The sequence below is a fragment of the Rhinopithecus roxellana genome, chromosome 11, assembly GCF_007565055.1.
Source record: "Rhinopithecus roxellana isolate Shanxi Qingling chromosome 11, ASM756505v1, whole genome shotgun sequence".
In the NCBI taxonomy this organism is placed as follows: Eukaryota; Metazoa; Chordata; class Mammalia; order Primates; family Cercopithecidae; genus Rhinopithecus; species Rhinopithecus roxellana.
In genome coordinates, this window is record NC_044559.1 from 30,315,176 (window position 1) to 30,337,162 (window position 21,987).

The 21,987-nt window shown below is 46.5% G+C and overlaps 1 protein-coding gene across 2 annotated transcripts in view; it reads left to right on the forward strand.

Annotated features, from left to right (window-relative positions):
• BTBD16 (BTB domain containing 16) overlaps nt 1–21,987 on the forward strand; it is a 67,639-nt gene that overhangs the window by 20,000 nt on the left and 25,652 nt on the right. For both annotated transcript variants that reach the window (XM_010357255.2, XM_010357265.2), the window contains exons 8-10: nt 6,580–6,649; nt 8,425–8,555; nt 16,635–16,754. In XM_010357255.2, coding sequence (XP_010355557.2) covers nt 6,580–6,649; nt 8,425–8,555; nt 16,635–16,754 — 321 coding nt within the window. The remainder of the gene's footprint in view (nt 1–6,579; nt 6,650–8,424; nt 8,556–16,634; nt 16,755–21,987) is intronic.

The window sequence follows — 21,987 nt, forward strand, 5'->3', positions numbered from 1 at the left end:
TCTTCACTGGGCTAAGACACCTCAGGTGTCTTTGTGCCAAGCATGGCCTTCAGCCTGGAAAGGAACTGAGACATTCATTCACAATAACAGGTGAGCCATCTCTCCAGCAACATACTAGTTTTAACCAAACGATTCTCAACTCACAGGAATGAAATGCAAATGGGGGGATTTCTACCACTGGGAGAGACTTCATGCGTATACACAGTGACTTCCTAGTAGCCCTCAAACCAGGCTTGCTTATCAATTTCACCTCTTTTCATTGGTGGCTAAAAAAAAAAATCTTTCTCCTTCAAGTCATACACACACACAGAAGCTGGCAATTGGAGGGTAAGCTAACTTTCCCATCACTGTCAGTCCTCGTTTTTCCTGCTCATTTGAGATAGTCTTGTTTTTTCTTGTAAATAATATTTTTATCGTTATAAATGTTACATATGGTCATTGTAGGTCTTTTGGAAGAGAGGAAAATGAAAAGATCAAAGTTAAAATTGCCCAACAATGCCCCTGCTCATTTTAGGCATAGCCTCTCTTTTGGACATTCAGACCCCGCTGGCCCACCTGGGCTGCCCAGCAGGAGGGTTCATCCGGGTGTGTCGGTGTGGGGAGGAGGTGGTGGGGGGCCAGGAGGCATTCAAAGCGGGTTGGCATTGAATGTGAAAGCTTCCTCATCCTGACAAGGGTTGCCTGGGCTCATGGATGCAGAAATCATGAGCATGAGGGGGTAACAGACATTGCTTGGTGTTTCTGCCTGCCTCCAAGCAACCGAGGAAATGCACCCTGATGGGATGAGATCAGAGCTCCCAGTTTGTGTTGGGCTTTTCCTGCAAAGCCAAAAGCAACCTGGGTCCTTGCAGGGTCTGTGCTCAGTTCTGCAATAAGGTGCCCCTTGGTCTCCATGTACCTTGGTGGTCTCTGACATAAAATGTGGCTTATAACATTTGTCCCATCTACTTCCCAGGACTTTGTTGGGGAGTAGGGGATGTCAGCACATAGGGCTTTGGGATGGAGTGTTTGCCTTTCAGTTCCCAGCTCTTTGCAGGGATGACCTCATTTCCTCTTCCCTGTAACCCTAGGAGGTAGGACTATTACTATGCTCATTTTACACATGAGAAAACTGGGACTTTGGGAAGTAAGTAACTTGGCCAAGGCCACACAGCTGCCAGGTAGAGAAGCCAGGACTCGAAGGTCAACGGGCCCCTGAACCTGGACCTCTAACACTGTACTATTCCACTTCGCTCGGGTGAGGTGGTGATGTTGTCACTTGCGCATTTGTGGTTCTGACCCTCCCTTCGATGGCATTTAGTCAGGAGAGGTTTGCTTAGGGTCACCCACTTGTCATTTTACTCACTGACACCCACACTTATTCATTCATCTGCCTCAAGGACGATTTCTTGGGCTTCTCTGGGAGGCTAAGGAGACAGTGAGGGACCAGATGGGCAGGATCCCTGCCCTCTAAAGTCTCCTGTCCAAACTTCTCCAAGACACCAGAAATAAATAAAGGTGGATGGAATGAAGTTTGGGAATTCCTAACTGGAAAATTTTGTGCTGTGTATTATTAAGTTCAAGCAAAATTAGTATCTATAAGAAGAAAGAGCAGTTCTTAGATTTTCTCCTCCCTTTCTGTGTGTCCTGTAATATTCCTCCGTTCCGTTAATGCTTGTGAAAGGGTAAGTGAACCAAGTGGAAAGTCATTCATGGGATTCATTTCTCTAGAATATTTTGTCTCCTCTCCTGGGCTTTTTCAGGGATGTGTGCCTACCGCATTGGTGTCCTGAAGACAGAGGTGGTATCTTGTGGCTTTTTCTCTCCCTCATTCCTGATGCAATTCAGTATAAAGAAGAGATCTGGGCAGGAGGTGGTCTGCCTGTTTTGTTTACTTCTTAAACCTCAGTCTCTTTTTCTGAGTGAGTGAAGGAATGAATGAGTATACTATCCAAGCCAAGAGAAGACATTAGCTACTCTGCAGAGGGGAGAGACAGATCTCTCCTGGGGATCTTACAGGTTTCAATTCGTTTTTTGTAGAGTTCACACAGTCAGATTCAACCCCACGAACGTTTTTGATCTGGTGCCTCATTCTGGGGACTCCTGAAATGACTGGGTCCAGGCCTTTGATCTGGAGCATCTGGTAGCCTCATTGGGAACGCAGGTGCCTGGACCTCTTTGCAGGGGACACACATTGAGAAGGGCCTGGAGTCTTGAAGAGGCACTCCCGTGTGTCGGCATGGTCAGACTGTGGGGTTAGGTGGCCGTGGTAGATGGGAGATGAGTAGTTGCAGGCAGAGCCAACTGGTGTAGCATCTTAGAGCCATCTAAGGAATCTGGCCTTGACCCTTAAGGTGGGGGGGTGAAAAGTCCAGGTTTTCCTGAGATGCCTATGCCCCTTCCATTGTATATATCTCCCACTGTCAGCCCAGCATAGTCTTGTGATGTATAACTATGAAATCTAAGCTCCTTTACACAGAGAATTTCTGAGCAGCTATTTCCTGGTGTGGTCCAGGAAATTATCTCTGACCTGAGTGCTGGCAGGGCAGCTTCCCTCTTGAAGTGGGGCCTCTGGCCACCTTCTGTCTCCAAGCCTCAGCTGCCCTACTGTAGGAGCAGACTGGAAGCCGCATCTCACCTTCAGAACTCTTGCCCTGGCTTATCCAGAGATGAACCAAGAACATCAGCTTCTTCATCCTCCTTTCCCCTCCCCCCACCTTGTTTTGAATGCCAGAGCAGGAAGGGCTTTGCAGCTAATGAGCCAAACCTTTCATTCCACTGATGAGCAAACATAGGCTTGCCTGAAGCTGATGGGACCTGCCCAAGATTCTCCAGATAATTGTGGTGGGGCTGGGATTCCAGGTCAGAGGCCAGGGCGGGCCTGCACACAGTTGGGCTGAGTCTTGCCTGCCTTTGAGAGGCTGATGGCGCAGTTGACAGGGTGTGGCGTCATCGGATACATGTGTGTTTGTGTTTCTGTGTAACAGAAGCACCCCAGGTCACTCTGATAGCATCACAATGTTCAGGTGCTGAATGAGACCTCACAGGTTATCTCAGCTGAGCTCCCACGCAGTGGGAAATTGCCAGATGACTGCTTGATTCTGAATCATACATACCCGAGGCCTCCCATCTTGAAGGGATGCAGTGTGTGCACACAGCTTCCACTGGGTGATGTTCCTTTGACTCATATCAATATCTTCATTGGCACTTGGGCTAGAGTCACAGCTGGGATTATGGCTGTCACATGCACGTCCCAGCGCATACGTGCATGCATGTATATGCACACACATGCTCACACACATACACATGGAGCACCTCCCTGGTTGTCACTTGGGTTCCTCCAGGCTCACAGGGCCAGAGGGGCATTTCCTTGCCTCCATGCAGGGTTGAGCTTCCTCTGTGGGCAACTTCCTGGTCCCTTAGAATTTCTGAAAGTGGAAACCCCCCACCTCCCTGAGCCCAGAGGCGAGCCTGGGTGGCTTTCTTTGCTTCCTTTGGTCTGGGAAGTCTGATCATTCCAGTCCAGCCCAGGCCATGGGTTTGACCGTGAGGAAGGGGAAGCATAAGAGAAGGTGTCAGTCTCCTGGGGCACTCATTTCTTCTCCACAACTCCAAGCCCAGTTAGTGCTCCCTGTAGGTTTCGACAGACAAAAGCTAGCACCTAAAGGCTCCTGTGCCCAATGAGGGTGGGGCCCGAGCCTCCTGTTCAACCTCATCACACTTTGGGCTTCCCCCTCTGCTGACCGGTGAGGCCATGAGCTCCAGGAGGAAAGGGCCTCCGTCTGTCCCTGCCGGCATTTCCAGAGCCAGCAGCACAGGTCAGCACAGAGCTGGCACTCAGGATGGGTGTGGATGGGGACGGTTGCTTCCCGGCAGTCTGTTGTTTCATGGGAGGTGGAGGGAGGTAAGGAACCAGGTAGAAGAAGGAAGGCATGGACATCAAAACTAAGGCAGTATGTGGGGAGGAGCAATCAGGGTGACTTCCAGGAGGAGGTGGTGCTGGACCTGAGCTTGCAAGAATTACAGCAGTCAATGGGGGAGAGAGAGGGGACAGGGCGGAGCAGCATTAAACTGGGATGAGCCTGGCCACTGAGACCCAGTGCAGTTGCAATGGCTGGAGGTTTGGATGAGCCCAGGTCGTGCAGGATCCTGTAGCCACATGAGCAGGTCTTGGTTCAGTCAGCAGAGCGGGGAGCCTGGGCTTGGGAGGGGAGAGTGGCAGAGCCTCTGTGCTTTAGGCTGAGCCCCTCCTGTGTGAAGGAGATATGTGGGAGGAGATATGTGGTAGATATGTGGGAGGCTGCAAGGCAGGGAGGCTGGCTGTTGAGAGGCTATGCAGAGGCTCAGCCGAGAGACCAGGAGGGTCTGAAATAGGCAGGGGAAGTGGGAACGAGAGGAGGGGCGCGCTCAAGAGACAGCCAAGATACAGGATTGACAGGACTCAGCAGTCTTAGAAGGCAAAATGCCCAGGAGATGACAGCAGCACCTCATGTTTACTCAGCACAGGTTTCGCCAGTACTCAGGACACCTCCTAATGGGTAGAGTCAGTCTCCCTGTCTGAAGGACCGATCCTAGCACACGAGGGGGTAGAGTGCCTTGGCCATGACCAGATTATTTATTCATTTATCATTTCTTACCTTGTTCTAGTAAAGGCTTTGAGTGACTCCCATGAATACATGAAATGAAGCCACAGAACACCAAATTGTTTGTTTGTTTGTTTGTTTAAGGAGGAAGAAAAAGACGGAGAGGCTACCATTGTACACTAACTGTAATAACCCACACTTTTCCTAAGATGGGCCATACGTTTAGCTCTGAACTTGCTAGTGGCAGATAAAAAGGGAAACTTGATCAGTGATATTAGATAAAAACCAGACAAAAGTTTAAAAAGCAATTCACTTGGGGGAAGTACAGCTACTATTAGTATTAAAACGGTGAAAGTCTTCAGCAGATGACCCCGAGCAACCTAATGATCAATGTCCTCAACAATATCTGTAGAGTAAATGCAACAATAAATCTTACAATGTTTTTTTTCTTGATGTTGGCAAAAGCGGCACACCAAAATGCAACTCAGTAAAAGCTACTTCAGGGATGTGGTTGTTGGGGGCAATGAGACCCCAGCTGCCTTCTGGTCTGGCCTTATGGAAGGATACGTTTTAGAATAAGTGCAAGAGGTACTGGATGTCCTTTACGCCTCTGCCCATGAGCAATGTGTATCTCAACTGAGTTTAGGACAACCACTGAGTTATAATGAGTTCAAGGTTGTGCTTCAGTATGAGATCCCAGTGGCTACTCTGTGGTGCCCTGCTCAATGGAGTGAACAACCATTGAGTCATAATGAGTTCAAGGTTGTGCTTCAGTATGAGATCCCAGTGGCTACTCTCTGGTGCCCTGTTCAATGGAGTGAACATGCTTCAAAGCAATTTTGCTGCAGAGAGGTTAATATTAGCTGTGGAAGTTCAGTCACTGAAATGTCTGTGACCCTACCTGCCACATAACACATCTACCACACTCCATCCACCCTAGCTCATGCCCTTCTTGGAGAGAGGCAAGGAACCAGGTAGAAGAAGGAAGTCATGGAAATCAAAGCTAAGGGAGTATGTGGAGAGGAGCAATTAGTGAGACTTCCAAGAGGAGGTGATGCTGGAGCTGAGTCCAGATGAATTACAGTAGTCAAAGAGGGACAGTGTGGAGCAGTGTTAAACTCACAGCACTGCAGCTATGCCAGCCCCAACATTCCCTCAAAGTGTGACAATTGCTCCTGCCCCAGGGCCTTTGCACATGCCGTTTCCTTTTCTTGCAATGCTGGTCTTCCAATCCCTGGCCTGGCCAATTCTTTGTCCTCCTCTTTCAGGTTTTAAGTGCCTCTCTTCTGACTTCTGGTCACTTTTCTGATTCAACCACACTAGGCTGAAGTCTCCATTTTCTGCCTTCCCATCACACCTTGTTCTTTAACTTTTTAATCCTTAACATGACTGTCAAATGTGGTTATCTGTTTGAAAGTTGACTTAACATGCCACCTCAATGGCCCATCAGTTCTGTTCTTTGCACACCAAGGACCTCTCTGGGTGCCTAGCACACGGTATGTGCTCAGCAAATAGATCCTTCATGGGTGGGTGAGCCAAATCGACGGGTCCTAGTCATGAGCTCACAGAGACCTTCATCTGAAAGCTGCTCTTTGATTCCATTTGTGGGCAGAGAGGAATGGGACTTGAGGCCCCTCTGGTGGCACCATAAGGGTCTGTACAGGAAGACAATCCTCAGGCAGGGGGATGACCAGATGGCTGTGTTGGCTAAAATCAAACCTCGACTCAGCACCTGGTGGCACTTCAGCTTTGAGCAATAATCCTTGTTCCCTGCTATAGGGTTACTTTGTTTTCTCTTGAAGGATTTGATCTCTGGCCTCATCTCCCAGGCCCAGAGCTATTTCTAACAAGCCATGTTGGTCTTGTCCTCTGGCCAAATGTCCATATCCCTAAAGTGAGGCTCCCTTCCATGCAAAAGTCTGCTGCTGTCCTGGAGTTGAATAAGAACCTCTGGGACTTCCCGCTTCTCCAAAAGCAGTGTGGGGTTCCTCCAGAAACTGCAGTTCTCTCTCTCCAGGTGCGTGGATGTGATGATAACCAGACTCATGCCAAGCACCATCAGTAACGTCTATGAGGCCGGCTGCAAGGTGAGAACAACCCAGACAGGGCACATCGCCCCTTGAGGGGGCCTTCAGGAGCAGCCCACATGCTGGGATTTTACCTACCAGGCCTACTTCCCCCCAGAATATTGATTTGAAGTCACTAAATATTTTATTTTGCCACATGAACACATTTTTTTAAAAAACATCATTTTATTTTTAAAAGGATGTTTTAACACCAAAAAAAATAGAAAGACTTTAATCTTAGATGGGGGAAGAAGCAGCATAGCCTTTCTCACTGAAACAGCAGAAGAGCTTCCAGGACATTCTTGCTGGAGTTGTGAGGTCTGGACTCACCTGGATCTAATCAGTGTGTCAGGGTTAGGAATAAATGATAGAATCCAACCTTATTCTCAGAGGAGAAAACAGAGCCAAGGAGGGCAGCAACCTGCCCAGGGGAACCAGCTGGGTCTGAACCCCAGGCCTCCTGACTCCAGCTCTCTATGGCCACCAGTGACCTGGGGGGATACCAGTCAGCAGGCCACAGTTCTCCTATCATCGCGTCCTCCCCTTCGCCCCAGTGGTAATTCCAAGGTCACTTGTGGTGGCATATGCAGCCTGGTCAGCATTTCTCAGCAACGCTAGGGCTGCAGAAGGACCCCAGGCCCTGAAGCTGTTTGAGATGTACTAGAACTCTCTCAAGATCCCTGGCTCTGGGAAGCCTTTTCCACCTTCAATGCCCTTTAATTCTTGCTTTTTGGGTGTGTTCACATCATAGCCTCAGAACTCCCGCGGGGAACACCCCTTGGGCCCTCCATGATCGGCCACTGACTTGAGCCAGTGGCAAGGCCTATGGTCAGGCTGCCTGGGTTTGCATCCGGCTCTGCCACTTACAAGTTGTGTGACCACAGGCAAGTGCAGGAACCTGGGACCGTCAGTTTCCCCACCAGTGACATAGGGATAACAGTCATCCCATGTCATAGGTTTTCAATGAGGATTGATTTAAATCAACTGAGGGCAGCGCCTCGAGCATAGAAAACACTTAGAAAAGGTATACGCTGTAATTCATGTATTTTTTCTATTTTATTTTATTTTATTATTTTATTTTACTTTTGAGACGGAGTCTCGCTCTGTCGCCCAGGCTGGAGTGCAGTGGCACCATCTCAGATCACTGCAAGCTCCGCCTCCCAGGTTTACGCCATTCTCCGGCCTCAGCCTCCTGAGTAGCTGGGACTACAGGCGCCCGCCACAACACCTGGCTAATTTTTTGTATTTTTAGTAGAGATGGGGTTTCACTGTGTTAGTCAGGATGGGCTCGATCTCCTGACCTCGTGATCCGCTCACCTCGGCCCCCCAAAGTGCTGGGATTACAGGTGTGAGCCACCGCGCCCAGCCTTTTCTTTTTTATTATACTTTAAGTTCTAGTGTACATGTACACAACGTGCAGGTTTGTTACACATGTATACATGTGCCATGTTGGTGTGCTGCACCCGTTAACTCGTGATTTACATTAGGTATATCTTCTAATGCTATCCCTCTCCCCTCCCCCCACCCCGCAACAGGCTCCGATGTGTGATGTTCCCCTTCCTGTGTCCAAGTGATCTCATTGTTCAATTCCCACCTATGAGTGAGAACATGCGGTGTTTGGTTTTCTGTTCTTGTCATAGTTTGCTGAGAATGATGCTTTCCAGCTATTTTGCAGAAAAGGTTTGAACACGTCTGCAGAGACCCTCCTTCTGAGCACACGTGTAGTGTCGTCGCCGGCCAGTAGAGGGCGCCAAGAGCTCAGGACTTCCTTCATCAACTGGTTTTTCTTGTCTTAGTACAAGGAAGAGCAGCTTACCACCGCCTGTGAGAAGTGGCTGGAAATGAACTTGGTTCCTCTAGTGGGGACGCAGATCCACCTCCGCAAAATCCCGCAGGACCTGCTCCACAAAGTGCTGAAGTCCCCCAGGTCAGAGCTGGCTCCCAGGGTGCGGCCCCTGACGGGGGGATGGGAGAAAGTAGGGGCCAGCCTGGGGAGGGAGGTGCTCTGGGGGAGGCTGCACCCACTCCTTAAGCTTCCTGCCCTCCTGGACAGCTGGGCCTTGGCTGGGGCTGGAACTCAGGGTGCTGTGTGTGGGGCTGGGGAAAGGGCTCCCTTCATGCTCCTTCTTGTGGGTAGGGACCCTGTCAGTATCTGCTGTCTCAGATATTTTCGCCTGGGTGTGAAAAATGAAAGACTTAATTACCTAAGTAATTTTTAGAAAAAAATCCTGACATTAATGCACATTCATTATAGAAAATAAAATCTCTCATCTGAAATCAGTTTACATCTCCAGTGCTGACTCCTCTGCTGAATAACTCTACACCCACGTATCTGACCACCTGCTTGACCTCTCCAACAATTAAGATTAAAACCCATCTCTTGGTGCCCCTGCCCTTTCCTGCACCCCAACCCTGCCCTCAGTGTTCCTCCACCATCTGACTAGCGGATCAAGCTAGAGCCTTGATAGTCCTGGATGCCACTGTGACCACACCCCAACCTCGAGGTCATTTCTCCTTCCAAATCAAGTCCAGTGCTATGGGCCTCTCTCCACCGGCAGCAGCCCCAGCCCAAGATCGGAGATCCAATGTCTCTTATTTTGGACCAAGGTGACCTCGAATGTCTTGCTTCTGATCTGGACCCCCTTCTAATTGCGTCTTTAGCCAACAGCCTTTGCCTCTGGTGACCTGGCTTCTTCAACTCACACAGCTTAAGTGCAGCCACGGGCACCCCTCCTGAAACTTCCCTGCTGAACACCTCCCCATACCAGGCCTTGGTTCATGCCCATCCTCCTGCCTGAAATGCCTGTCCCCTGCCAGGCTCCTTCTCCCTTACAGAAATTCATGGACATGTTTCCCAATGCCGGGCTTTTTAGGTTATTTCCAATGTTTTACCAATATAAATAGCACATGGGTGAACACCCCTTCAACATCTATCTTTATCTCAGATTCTTTTCCCACATTAAATTCCTAGAAGTGAAGTTACTAAGTCAAAAGAACTTTCTATTTTGTATTAGTCTCTTAAACATTTTTATTTGAAAATAATTTCAAACTTAAAAGTTGCAAGAATAATGCATAGAATATATACAATATATAATGCATAGAATATATATTCTATGCATAGAATAATGCATAGAATATATACATAGAATATATACACAATAATGCATAGAATATGTAGTTACACTCGGTACTGCCAATCACCATAGAGTTCAATTTCCGCCTTGCTTGCTATATCATCTGCATCTCTATGTGTATCTACATATACACTTGTTTGTTCTCAACTATTAATATTTGGGGGTAAGTTGCGTTTGTTAAGTTCCTTTACTCCACATGCTTCAGTGTTTATTTCCTAAGAAAAATAATTTTTGAAAAGTATAACTATAGTGCAGTTATCAACTTCAAGAAATTTACATCAACGTAATACTTTAATGTCATTTGCCCAATATTGCCTTTTATAGCATTTTTTCTTTCTTCAATGCTGTTTAGGACCACTTAGTTGTCATATCTCTTTAGGACTCTATTTAAAAGGATCTTGGTACCCATTTCCAAGTTACCAAAATTTTATTACCTTTGAGTAAATTTCAAAAGTGAAAACTAAATTCTGCTTAAAATCCTAGTAGAATATTAGAAAATGAGTGTTTACTCATGTTTATGTGTGTAAAGTGTTCTGATTTCAGAAATTAGATTTGGAAAGATTTATTCTACTGTTGATGTGAATTGGCTACGTAGTGTGCAATGCCCTCACATTTACGGAGATGTGAGGCAGGTAGACCAGAGTTCTGGGACAGAGGGAAGGAGACCATATTCTCTAGGAAGCCTCCAGGAGTCCCAGTCTCATGCCAGCCCAGGGCACTGGCTCACTCCTAAAGTCATTTCGTGGTGTTCTCTGCTTTTCCCTGCTTAGGTGCTCCCCTACTCCCCAGCAGAGCAAAGGTTGCGCAATTGTTGAAGAAAAGATAAACATGGCATCCCCTAGACTTTTCATAACATTGTCCCTCCCTTGGAAAGGCTGAGCTGTCACACCCTGGCAGCGTTAACCAAGAAAGGAGAAAAAAATGCCTGACCACAACCAGAAGGTTAGTGGTGGGATAAGCCTGACAAACGTACGCGGGGCAGGAAAAGAGGTCAAGAGCATTACGTGTCAAGTGTCTAGACTCACCAGCTTGGCAGACATGACTGATGTGGAAAATGGGTCCTACTCCTCCGGCCCCTCCCCAGGAGCTGTCTGCACAGACAGTCCAGGGCTATCACTGAATGGGAGAAGAGCCCTGTGTGGCTTCGGGCTTGTCATCAGCCACGTGCCCAGGCTGACCACTTCCCAGCCTCTGCTCACATCTTCTGAGGCTGATCTCCAGTGGCTGCCTGTGTTAAAGCTTGAGAGAGGTGGGAGACAGGGTTCAGGAAGAGGGGTCTTGTTAGAAGTTTCACCAGCTAGGGCTTCTCTTGTTAGGGTGTTTGTGAGTGGCCGGTGGATTTGGCACCGTGGCCCACAGCTATTTCAGAATGCATCTTTCTCGAGCAAACATTTTGGTGTGTGTTGGGTGCTAAGTGCACTGTCCCTTTCTATCTCCACCACCCCATGTGGTGGGCACAGTTATCATCCCTGATATAAGAGGGCTAATGATGGGCAGGGCAGGGCCTCCACTGGCTCCAAAGTCCACGTCTTGCCCTGTGTGCTGCACCCCTCATCGGTGGTCATGGAGGCCAAAGCTACCAGCAACTAAAAAGACATGGTGAGAACCGAGTGGTCCCAAGGAGTCACGTGGTCCCAGAGTGGGATGTGTGGAAATGCAGACTCCAAGGTTAGGGGTGGAGTGGCCCTTGGCCTGACTTATCTGGCCCCCCAGCTGTGGGTCCAGTCCCCTCTTTGTGGTCACAGGTGTTTGGAACAATCCATTTCCCAGCAGATGCTGCAGCTTCTGGGCCATTCGGCTGTCTCCATCGGAAGTCCCTTGAGCTCAACTTCCTTCAGGTTTTGCTTTTCATTTTGTAAACCACCTGGGGTAAAATAGGCAACAGTTTTCCTGACCTCCTGAGCCTCTGGTTTTAATTTATTTCCCTGGCATTTGGTTTTCAGTTAATTTTTTAGAGGTCACTACTGGGTTACCCTGTTTCTATTAACTCTAAGAAACTTTCCTTCCAAGTTCTGTTTTTCTGGAAGCCAAGCTCCTCACGGACTTAGGAGGATGGAGATCTCAGAGCACTGCCTAGCTCCCATCTCGACAAAAGACTACCTTGCAACCAGGGGCACTGCATCCCTGTGTTTCCAATTCTCCCTGACTTCCCGCCTATAACCCAAGAAGTCTTGAGGTCTCAGGAGTTCCCTAAGAAGAGCTACGCATGTCCTCCTTGTTGCATCTGTCCCACGGCTTGCCCTCTAGCATGGGACAAGTTTCCCAAGGGTGTTTGGGACACCCCGGGCACCCATCTCAAATATAATAGTTCTTGAATCCAATGCTTCTTTAGTTAATACTAACAATACCCACCAATTATTAAGCACTAGTTGTATGCAAAATACTCAAGTGGGTTATCCAGACTGATTCCTACAACAGCCTAATGAGGTGGATACTGTTATTGGCGTTTCCTGCCTATGGAATAGAGATGATAGGAAATGATGGGATCAGCTGAAGGTCTCCTCATGCAACATGAGAGTTGGGATTTGAACCCATGTCTGAGTGGCCTAAAGCCTGTGGTCATTACCAGCCCACTGATGTGCTCTGCATGAGGCCTTCTTTTTCCTTATTGATGGTCAAGAACGATAAGAATATTGATGTTATTTTTACTGTTAAAAAAGTATAAAGTTAGAATGATAATACAAAATGTGGTTGTATTCATCTCCCCAAATGAACACATATTAATATTTTGCCTGAAATTGAGAAATCAAACATTTCCAATGAAGCAGAAGTCACCTATGTTCCCCTCCCAGTCCTATTCCTTTCCTCACTTTCTGCCTCCTTCCCCTCCTAAAGACAAACCACTGTTAGGAACTCGTGCAGATTTAATCTATGTGATTTTACTCTTACCACATAAATAATATTGCTTTAAAAGATTTAAACTTGAAATACATGTTCTCATCGTGATTGTAACATTCTGCAACTTATTCGCGGACATTGTGTGCTGTGTTCTCTCCATGTTGATATTTACATATCTAATTAGCATTTAAAATTTTAATTGTACAGGGTTCTGTTGAATGAATGCACAACAATCTCTTTTCACTGCCTTCCTAATGGCCTTTTGTTTTGTTTTGTTTGTTTGTTTGCTGTGACAAGCGATGCAGCCGTGGGCATCCTTGTTCATATCTTACTCTCATGGTCATGATTTTCTCTATGGTCTACATGCAAAAGAGGGCTTTTATTGTTGATATATAATTTTCTCAGTAAAAAATAGAGGACAGTGTCTTATCAAAAGCATTTTTTCCCCTAAAGAACAAATACTATTTACATTCCAATGGCTGCATTAAACACACATGGTACAGCCCGTAGAGGGAGGGTCAAGTCCCTGTGGGTTCTGTCTTGATTGAGGCCATCAGAGCTCTTAGGTAAAAGAAAAGGTGTATGAATGTCTTTGGTGTGGTTGTCTGTTGCAGAAACAAATACTTTCACGTCTGATATTGACCTAAAGACTGAGGAATTGACCTTAATAATTATCCTTCATAAATAATAGAACCAGGATTCTGATTCGGGGAGCTCCCAAGGACTCCCCAGTGTTGCTGCTAGCCCCTCTTTAGTAAAACCTCAAAGGACCTTCTGGGCTTGAGGACCTCAGGTGTGGAGTCTACACTGGAAGTCACACCACTTTGCCAGCCCAGCTGACAAAGTTCTTCACGGGGACATCATACCAAGTGGCTCTGAAGAGAGTCTCCCTTTCTGGCCTCACGATGATTTGCCCAGATGGTGACAAACTTGGTCCTGTCTGGCCAGAGTCAAAGTCTATGCATTTGTAGGTGGCCTGAAAACCAAAGGAGAGGAAAGAGACCATTTTACTCTGTTCATAAATAGCATGAGAGGTGGGTGACATTTTCATTGTCCTTTAGAGTCACGATTTGTCTTTCGTGCCACCCACCATAACCACATACAGTGGTTGAGTGTGGAAGTGGTGATGTATTTTAAGGCCAGGGTGCTATGTCCATGGTCAGAGACTGAAAATGTCAACGGGTTTAGGAAATGTTGAAATGGCTCCATAGATAACCATCAGAGGCTGCTAGAGAAGGGGGCTGGGAAACAGCCGTACTTACAGAGCTGACATTACGGGGTAGCAGCTATTCTTTGGCAATGCTTGTTTATGGAAGAGAGGCCTCATGCTGCAGCAGGTACTGCACGGGCTCTGCAGCTAGGAACTGACTTTGCCACGTATCCATAAGAGCTTCCATCCGCTGAGCATGTCATGATGTGCCAGGCACTGTACTTAGCACTTCGTATGTGTGCAGTCAGTAGAATGATGGCCCCACAGATGTCCACATCCCACTCGCTGGAACCTGTGAATATGTTAGGTTGCATGGCAAAGGAAACTAAGGCTGCAGATGGGAACTAAGGTCACTAATCAGCTAATTCTTTTCTTTCTTTCCAACTTTTATTCTAGGTTCAGGGGTACATGTGCAGGTTGTTACATGAGTAAATTGCATATCACAGGGATTTGGTGTACAGATAATGTTGTCACCCAGGTGATCAGTATAATATCCTTGATATAGTTTGGATGTGTGTCCCCACCAAATCTCATGTTGAATTGTAATCCCCAGTGTTGGAGATGGGGCCTGGTGAGAGGTGATTGGATCCTGGGGGTGGATTTCTCACTAATGGCTTAGCACTATCCTCTTGGTGCTGTTCTCCTGATAGTGAGTGAGTTCTCTTGAGATCTGGTCATTTAAAAGTGTGTGGCTTCTCCTGCTCTTGCTCTGGCTGTGTGAAATCCTCCTCCTCCTTTATCTTCTGCCAAGATTGTAAGTTTCCTAAGGCCTCTCCAGAAGCCAAGCAGATGCCAGCATCATGCTTCCTGTACAGCCCATGGAACTGTGAGACAAGTAAACCTCTTTTCTTTACAATTACCCAGTCTCAGATATTTCTCTGTAGCAATTCAAGAACAGAACAATACAACCCTATACATAGTTTTTCAATCCTCGCCCTCTTCCTACCCCCCACCGTCAAGTAGGCCCGCCCTGTGTCTATTGTTCCCTTAGTGGTGTCCATGTGTACTCGATGTTTAAGCTCCCACTGATAAGTGAGAACATGCAGTATTTAGTTTTCTATTCCTGTGTCAATTTGCTTAGGATAATGGCCTCCAGCTCTACCCGTGTTGCTGCAAAGGACATGCCTTTGTTCTTTTTTATGGCTGTATAGTATTTTATGGTGTATATGTATCACAGTTTCTTTATCCAGTCCACCATTGATGGGCACGTAGGTTGATTCCATGTCTTTGCTATTGTTAACAGTGTCAGCTGGCTTTAAAATGAGGGGCTTATTCTGGATGACCTGGGTGGGCCCATAGTGATCACAAGGACCATGTAAATGTGAAGAGGGAAACCAAAGAGTCAGAACCATAGAGAGATTTGAAGATGCTGAACTGCTGACTTGAAGACTGAGAAAGGGGCCATAAGCAAAGGAATGTGGGTGGCTTCTAGGTGCTGGAAAAGGCAAGGAAACAATTCTCTAGAAGAAACACAGCCCTGCTGATAACTTGATCTTACCTTGTTTGGTACTTCTGACCTCCAGAATGAGGAGAAAATAAGTTCGTTTTGTTTTGAACCACTTGGTTTGTGACAATTTGTAATAGGAGTGATAGGAAACTCATACACTCACCTCATCTGCTCCGCACCACTCTCCTCCGAGAAGCTGCTGTGATCACACTTTCACAGATGAGGACATTGCAGCTGCAGGGCAATTAAGCAACTCACAGGAGGTTCCACAGCCAGTTTGGTGAGAAACTGAGATTCTAACCTGCCCTGTACCCAGGTCTGAGCCCAGAATTGTGTGACCTTGGATAAGTTATTCAGGTTTCAGCCCTCAATCATGGCCAGAACTCAGGTGAAGTGAGTGAGGCACCTTGGTGCAAAATTTAAGGGAGCACCAAAAAAACTTAGTCATGAAGATGCAGCATATTTTACTGTAATATATTAGAATTAAAAGTGACAGACTGGATTAAGAAAATGTGGCACATATACACCATGGAATAATATGCAGCCATAAAAAAGGATGAGTTCGTGTCCTTTGTAGGAACATGGATGCAGCTGGAAACCATCATTCTCAGCAAACTATCACAAGAACAGAAAACCAAATACCGCATGTTCTCACTCATAGGTGGGAATTGAACAATGAGATCACTTGGACACAGGAAGGGGAGCATCACACACCGGGTCCTACTGTGGGGTGGTGGGGAGGGATAGCATTAGGAGATATACTTAATGTAAACGACGAGTTAATGGGTGCAGCACACCAACATGGCACATGTATACATATGTAACAAACCTGCACATTGTGCACATGTACCCTAGAACTTAAAGTATAATTAAAAAAAGAAAAAGAAAAAGAAAAATAGTGGTAAAGACCACTATTTACAAAAATAAATGAAAATAAATTATAAAAAAAATTGATGCAAAAAATGCCATGATGAACAAAATACTAAAATTTTAAATAAACATAGGGTTAATCTCAATTTCTACATCTATAAAAGTAAGGACTAACTTTGCAGAATGGTTGTGTGGGATTAAATGAAAGAATCTACAGAAAACATCTTGGGAACACCTGACACATAGTAAGAGCTCATTAAATAATGATCATCGTATTGCAGGGGCACACAGGCCCCCATGTCAGGCTGCTGAGAGTCAAATCCTAGCTCCGCCATTTCCCAGTTGAGTGGCCTTGAGTAAGCTGTTTACCTGCTCGGTGTCTGAGGCTACCTTCCGACTCAAAGGTAGTGTCACCTCATTCCCAAACTCATTCTAACCAGTTTCTTACAAGCACCATGATTTTGTGCTATTTCTAAAATTTCTTCTCAATCTTTTTATTTTGGCCAGGTTGTTTACCTTTAGTGAATTCCGTCTTCTGAAAACAATGCTTTTGTGGGTCTTCTTGCAACTAAACTACAAGATTCAGGCAATTCCAACTCATGAAACCGTGATGACATTTTTTAAGAGGTAATATAACTTAGTGTTGCTTGATGAAATACACAAATACTGAAATGTACAAACACTGCTCATAATATCACGGGGGAAAACCATCAGTGATAAAATTTTTTTATAGCATCATTCAGAGGGCAGTTTAAAAAAAAAAAAATAGGGTCTAAGATTATAGGATGCTTTCAAACCACCAAATTTTGGTGGAAAAGTAAACAACATGTAGGTGTTGTACTGTGAGATAATCAGATGCTTCTGGGAACTTGTTGTGTCCAGTAATAGGCATGATGCAAAAGGTACTCCTCGGTTCAGGAAAATGACCACACTAACCTGACCTTTAAAACTTCGTTTGAAAAAAAAAGCAGCTTTCTTAGGTTGAATAAAACTCATTTTTTTTTTCTGTGGAAGTAACTGGTGGCATTACCTTGTTAGGTTTATGTTTCTGGTCCCCACATCCTCAGGAATGAGGGCTTCCAAGAGTGATGAGGTGAGTTTAAGGAAGTAAAGATGCTTCATTTCTTTTCATGTGTGAGTTTAGCAGATAAACACGCATTCACATATTGACCTGTTTAAGCCAAGTTTCATTTGCATTGTTTTGAAGCATTTAATTCATTTCTGGAACATCTGTGTACTGCGTTAACTAAAGAGCCCATTTTTTTCCTCTGTCTTGTTATTTGAGGAAAGCAGTATTCAGTGTCGGAATTACATGTACTTTGTTTAGTTTCCATATAATTTGCTTTGAAGCCAAATGTTTTACCCGCCCTCCCCCACTCTTTTAATAGCCTATGAGACACTTTTTCCAGTGAGTCATGCACCACCAGGAGGAATTGCTGTTTGGCTCCAGGTCAGCTCTCCTACTGGAAACGTCTTAGCACTGGGAGATAGGAAAAGAGCTAGAATGTGGTGATTCATTAGAGCTGTGTTTTTAACATGGGAGAAGCAAGTGAGGAGAAGGGAATCAAGGTGTGGGCCCCCTGCCAAAGCTGCTGTTTCCGAGGCCTTCGCTTGCACTCCTGAGCCAGAGACGCCACAGCTCTTCCCCGGAGTGGCAGGCACACGGGTGTTTCTCACCACCACGGCTTTCCCATTTTCCTTTCGAATCGACATTGATTTGTTCCAGAGTTCACATCGCCATGCATTTCCCCAAGCCCCCTGATCCTGTACAATTTTCATTGTTGGAAACCATTTGCTTCTTTCCAAGTCATGTCATTGCCCCAACCTAAGCACTGATGACAAATCTTTCAACAGGGGCTGAGTCCTCTCAATGTAGAGTGGGGGGTGGCTCCAGACAGCCAGAGCCTGCTGTGTCCCTTCCCCAACCTCCCTCCTTCCCTGCTCGGCCCTCCCCTCTCTCCAGTAAGCTTTGGGTCAGACTGGGAGAAAAGATGGGAAAGCGTGGGGCTTGGATGCTCTCCCCTGCATGCTGTCCAGGCCCACTCTGTCAGCACGGAGGACCCTGTGGCCCACTTTTAGCACTGCAGATGGTTCTCCTCCTTCCCAGCTCATCTCCTGCCCCACAGTGGTAGCACCTCGCAGTTGTGTCCTTGTCATTGGCCTCCATCTCCCAAATGCATTTCCTGAGCCCTGGGCTCCTTCACCTGGGGGTCTGCTCTGACTGCTCCTGCTTCCCCCAGTCCCTGCCTGCTCTGCCTCGTCTCTGTCTATCCGTGACAGGGGCCTCCCACCAGAGCTGCTCTGCCCAGCCCCTGATGAACCCCTCAGTTCATGTATATGTCCTGCCCCTCACAGGGACACCATAAGCAGCTTCAACAAAGGGCTTATGATCCTTTCTCTTGCCCCAACTTGCCTGGCACCTTGCTGGACCATGAGTCTCCATCAGACATTTTTTCTTTTTTTTTTTTTGAGACAGGGTCTTGCTCTGTCATCCAGGTTGGAGTACGGTGGCGTGATCATAGCTCAGTGCAGCCTCAGATTCCTAGGTTCAAGTGATCCTCTCACCTCAGCCTCCTGAGTAGCTGGGACTACAAGAGCATGTCACCATAACTGACTAATTTTTAAAATTATTATTTGTAGAAACAGGGTCGCTCTGTTGTGCAGGCTGGTCTCAAAGTCCTGGTCTCAAGTGGTCCTCCCACCTTGGCCTCCCAAAGCACTGGGATTACAGGCATGAGCCACTGTGCTGGGTACATTTTTTTTTTTTTTTTCTTTCTGGAGGCAGGGTCTTACCCTGTCACCCAGGCTGGAGTATAATGGCACAATCTCAGCTCGCTGCAACCTCTGCCTCTACTAGTGCCTCAGCCTCCCAAGTAGCTGGGACTACAGGCATGTGCCACCGCGCCCAGCTGATTTTTGTATTTTTAGTAGGGGTGGAGTTTCACCGTGTTGGCCTGGCTGGTCTTGAACTCCTGGCCTCAAGTGATCCTCCCACCTCAGCCTCCCAAAGCATTGGGACTGCAGGCGTGAGCCACTGTGCTGGGTCCATTTTTTGTAGCTCCATTCTTCTCAGAGAAGTGGGTCTTAAATGCTGATGGAAAATTCAGAGAACGCCATGTGTATGGCAACTTGAAACCATAGAGATAGGAGACACATTTCCATTTCTATTGATGGGTGGTGCTCGTTGAGTGCACTAGCCCAAGAAGGATTCTCAGTTTTTCTCTAGGCTCTGAGAAGAAGAATGTTGCAGTAGATTAGCGGTGTCTATCCTGGATGCAGGAGCCAGGCTTGGTGGCACCCTGGCTCCATGTTTGCCATCCCCTGCCGACAATCCCCAGGGCTGACCAGCGACAGTGCGGGGGGCCTTGTAGCTGCTGGCCTAGCAGGGCTGGTGGCTGGAGGGCTCGGGCTGCCCTGAGGCACCTCTGCTCCCTGCGGAGGTGGAGGGAGACTGCAGGGAGTCATGGATAGCCTGGGCCAGCATTGCGTCACCAGGGGAGTTGAGCTACAAACTTCGAAGGGGCAAAGGGAGCAGATGATCAAGGAAGCTCCAGTCGTTGCTGACAGGGATGTGCCAGGAGCATTTCAAAGTGAGACAGAGGAGCAGACCCCGGGGGAGACAGTAAACAGGCAGAGGAGCAGACCCCGGGGAAGACAGTAAACAGGCAGAGGAGCAGACCCCAGGGGAAGACAGTAAACAGGCAGAGGAGCAGACCCCGGGGAAGACAGTAAACAGGCAGAGGAGCAGACCCCGGGGAAGACAGTAAACAGACTTGGAAATGAGAAGAGAGGGAGCTATTTGGCCCAATTTTAAAAATTGCAAATATTGATAAAATCATTTAAATGACAGAGCAATCTACTTCCTGGGGAGGAGGACATGTGGAGGCCATCACATTATGGGAACTCACAACATGGATCTGCACTTTCCTAACATGTCAGTAGTGGGACAAGCTGAACAAATATTAGCTCACCCGGCCCTTGACCCTACCAGGAAAGAAGCTGAGCAGCAACTGCGGGCATGGCCTTGGCTGGCCCAGAATCCGGAAAGGAGGGTCGAGAGCCATTAACTGAGTAAAATGAGTCAGACGCCCTTTCCTCATCTGTCTCAGCAGTGTCCGGAAGACAGGCTAGGAGGGAACGTAGTTGAATAATTGACTTCTCCAGCAACAACTATACCCAAAATTAAAGACATACGTCCAAGCCATTTCTACTCTCCCATTTTCTTTTGTTCATTAATTTTTTTTTCATTCTTTCATTCAACAAATACTTTTTGAACATGTGCTATGTGCCTCAGACATTGACATAATATTGAAGGGGCAGTTTCTTTGCCTAGCCAGATGTTTAGAAACGACTTTGTTTATTTTTGTTGCTATCCAAGAATATCAATGTAAGAAGGAAATATAAACACACACGCACGATCGTGTGTGTGGCTTGCAAACACATGCAAATGCACACCTATATGCATATAAACACATCACAATTACACACACCTAAAGCATACACACACACACACTCACACACATCCCTCTACATTCTACAGCCTGTTTTCCTGGCAATAGCTAGTTTAGAAAAACAAATAGGCTGTCCAGAATTAAATTTAACATCTCCTTGTAGGAAAAATAAAAAATATAAGCAAAACTGTTGCCTTCATCCATGAAGGAAAAGTCATCATTTCATTCCACTTGGTAGTCTGAGAAGTTCAGGAAAGCTGTAAAAACCTGTAATCGGAGAAAGGGCAGAAGCAGGCACATTTTCAACTTTTTAAAAGAACATTTTAAAATCAAGGCATAAAATGCAGAAAAGTGTGTGAACCTTAAATGAAGAGCTCAGTGAATTTCCACAAAGTGAACACACCTGTGTAACCAGCACCCAGACCAGAACGGGGGACATGGCCAGTCTCTAAAGCCCTTATCTCAGTCCCTACCTCTTCCACCAAAAGTAAACAGTATCCTGACCCCTTTTGCTGCCGACACATTTTCCTTTTCTTGAACTTTGTATAAATAGAATTCTGCAGCATACACTTTTATTTTATTTTATTTTATTTTATTTTATTTTATTTTATTTATTTATTTTTTTTTTGAGACGGAGTCTCGCTGTGTAGCCCAGGCTGGAGTGCAGTGGCGCGATCTCGGCTCACTGCAAGCTCCGCCTCCCTGGTTCCCGCCATTCTCCTGCCTCAGCCTCCGAGTAGCTGGGACTACAGGCGCCCGCCACCTCGCCCGGCTAGCTTTTTGTATTTTTAGTAGAGACGGGGTTTCACCGTGTTAGCCAGGAGGGTCTCGATCTCCTGACCTCGTGATCCACCCGCCTCGGCCTCCCAAAGTGCTGGGATTACAGGCTTGAGCCACCGCGCCCGGCCTAGCATACACTTTTAAATATCTGTCTTCTTTCACGCAATAGTGTATCTGTAAAATCCATCCACGTGGCTGCGTGTAGCAATAACTTGTTTATTCTCATAGGATATTTCATTATATGATTATACCACAATTTATTCAGATGTTGATGGACATGTTCAGCCACTAGGAATAGTATTGCTATATACGGCCACGTACATGTCTTGTGGCACACATAATTATGTGCTTCTATTGGGTAAAAACCTGGGAATAGAATTACTATGTCATAGGGTATGAATAGGTTCAACTTTAGTAAATGCTGCCAAACAGTTTGCAAAGTGGCTGTGCTAATTTATTCCCTAACCAGCAGTGCATGAGAATTCTGATTTTTCTATATCCTTGCCAACACTAGGTGTATTCGGTCTTTCACTTTTCTTTTTCTTTTCTTTTCTTTTCTTTTCTTTTCTTTTCTTTCTTTCTTTCTTTTTTTTTTTTTTTTTTTTTTTGGCAGTCTCGCTCTGTCTCCC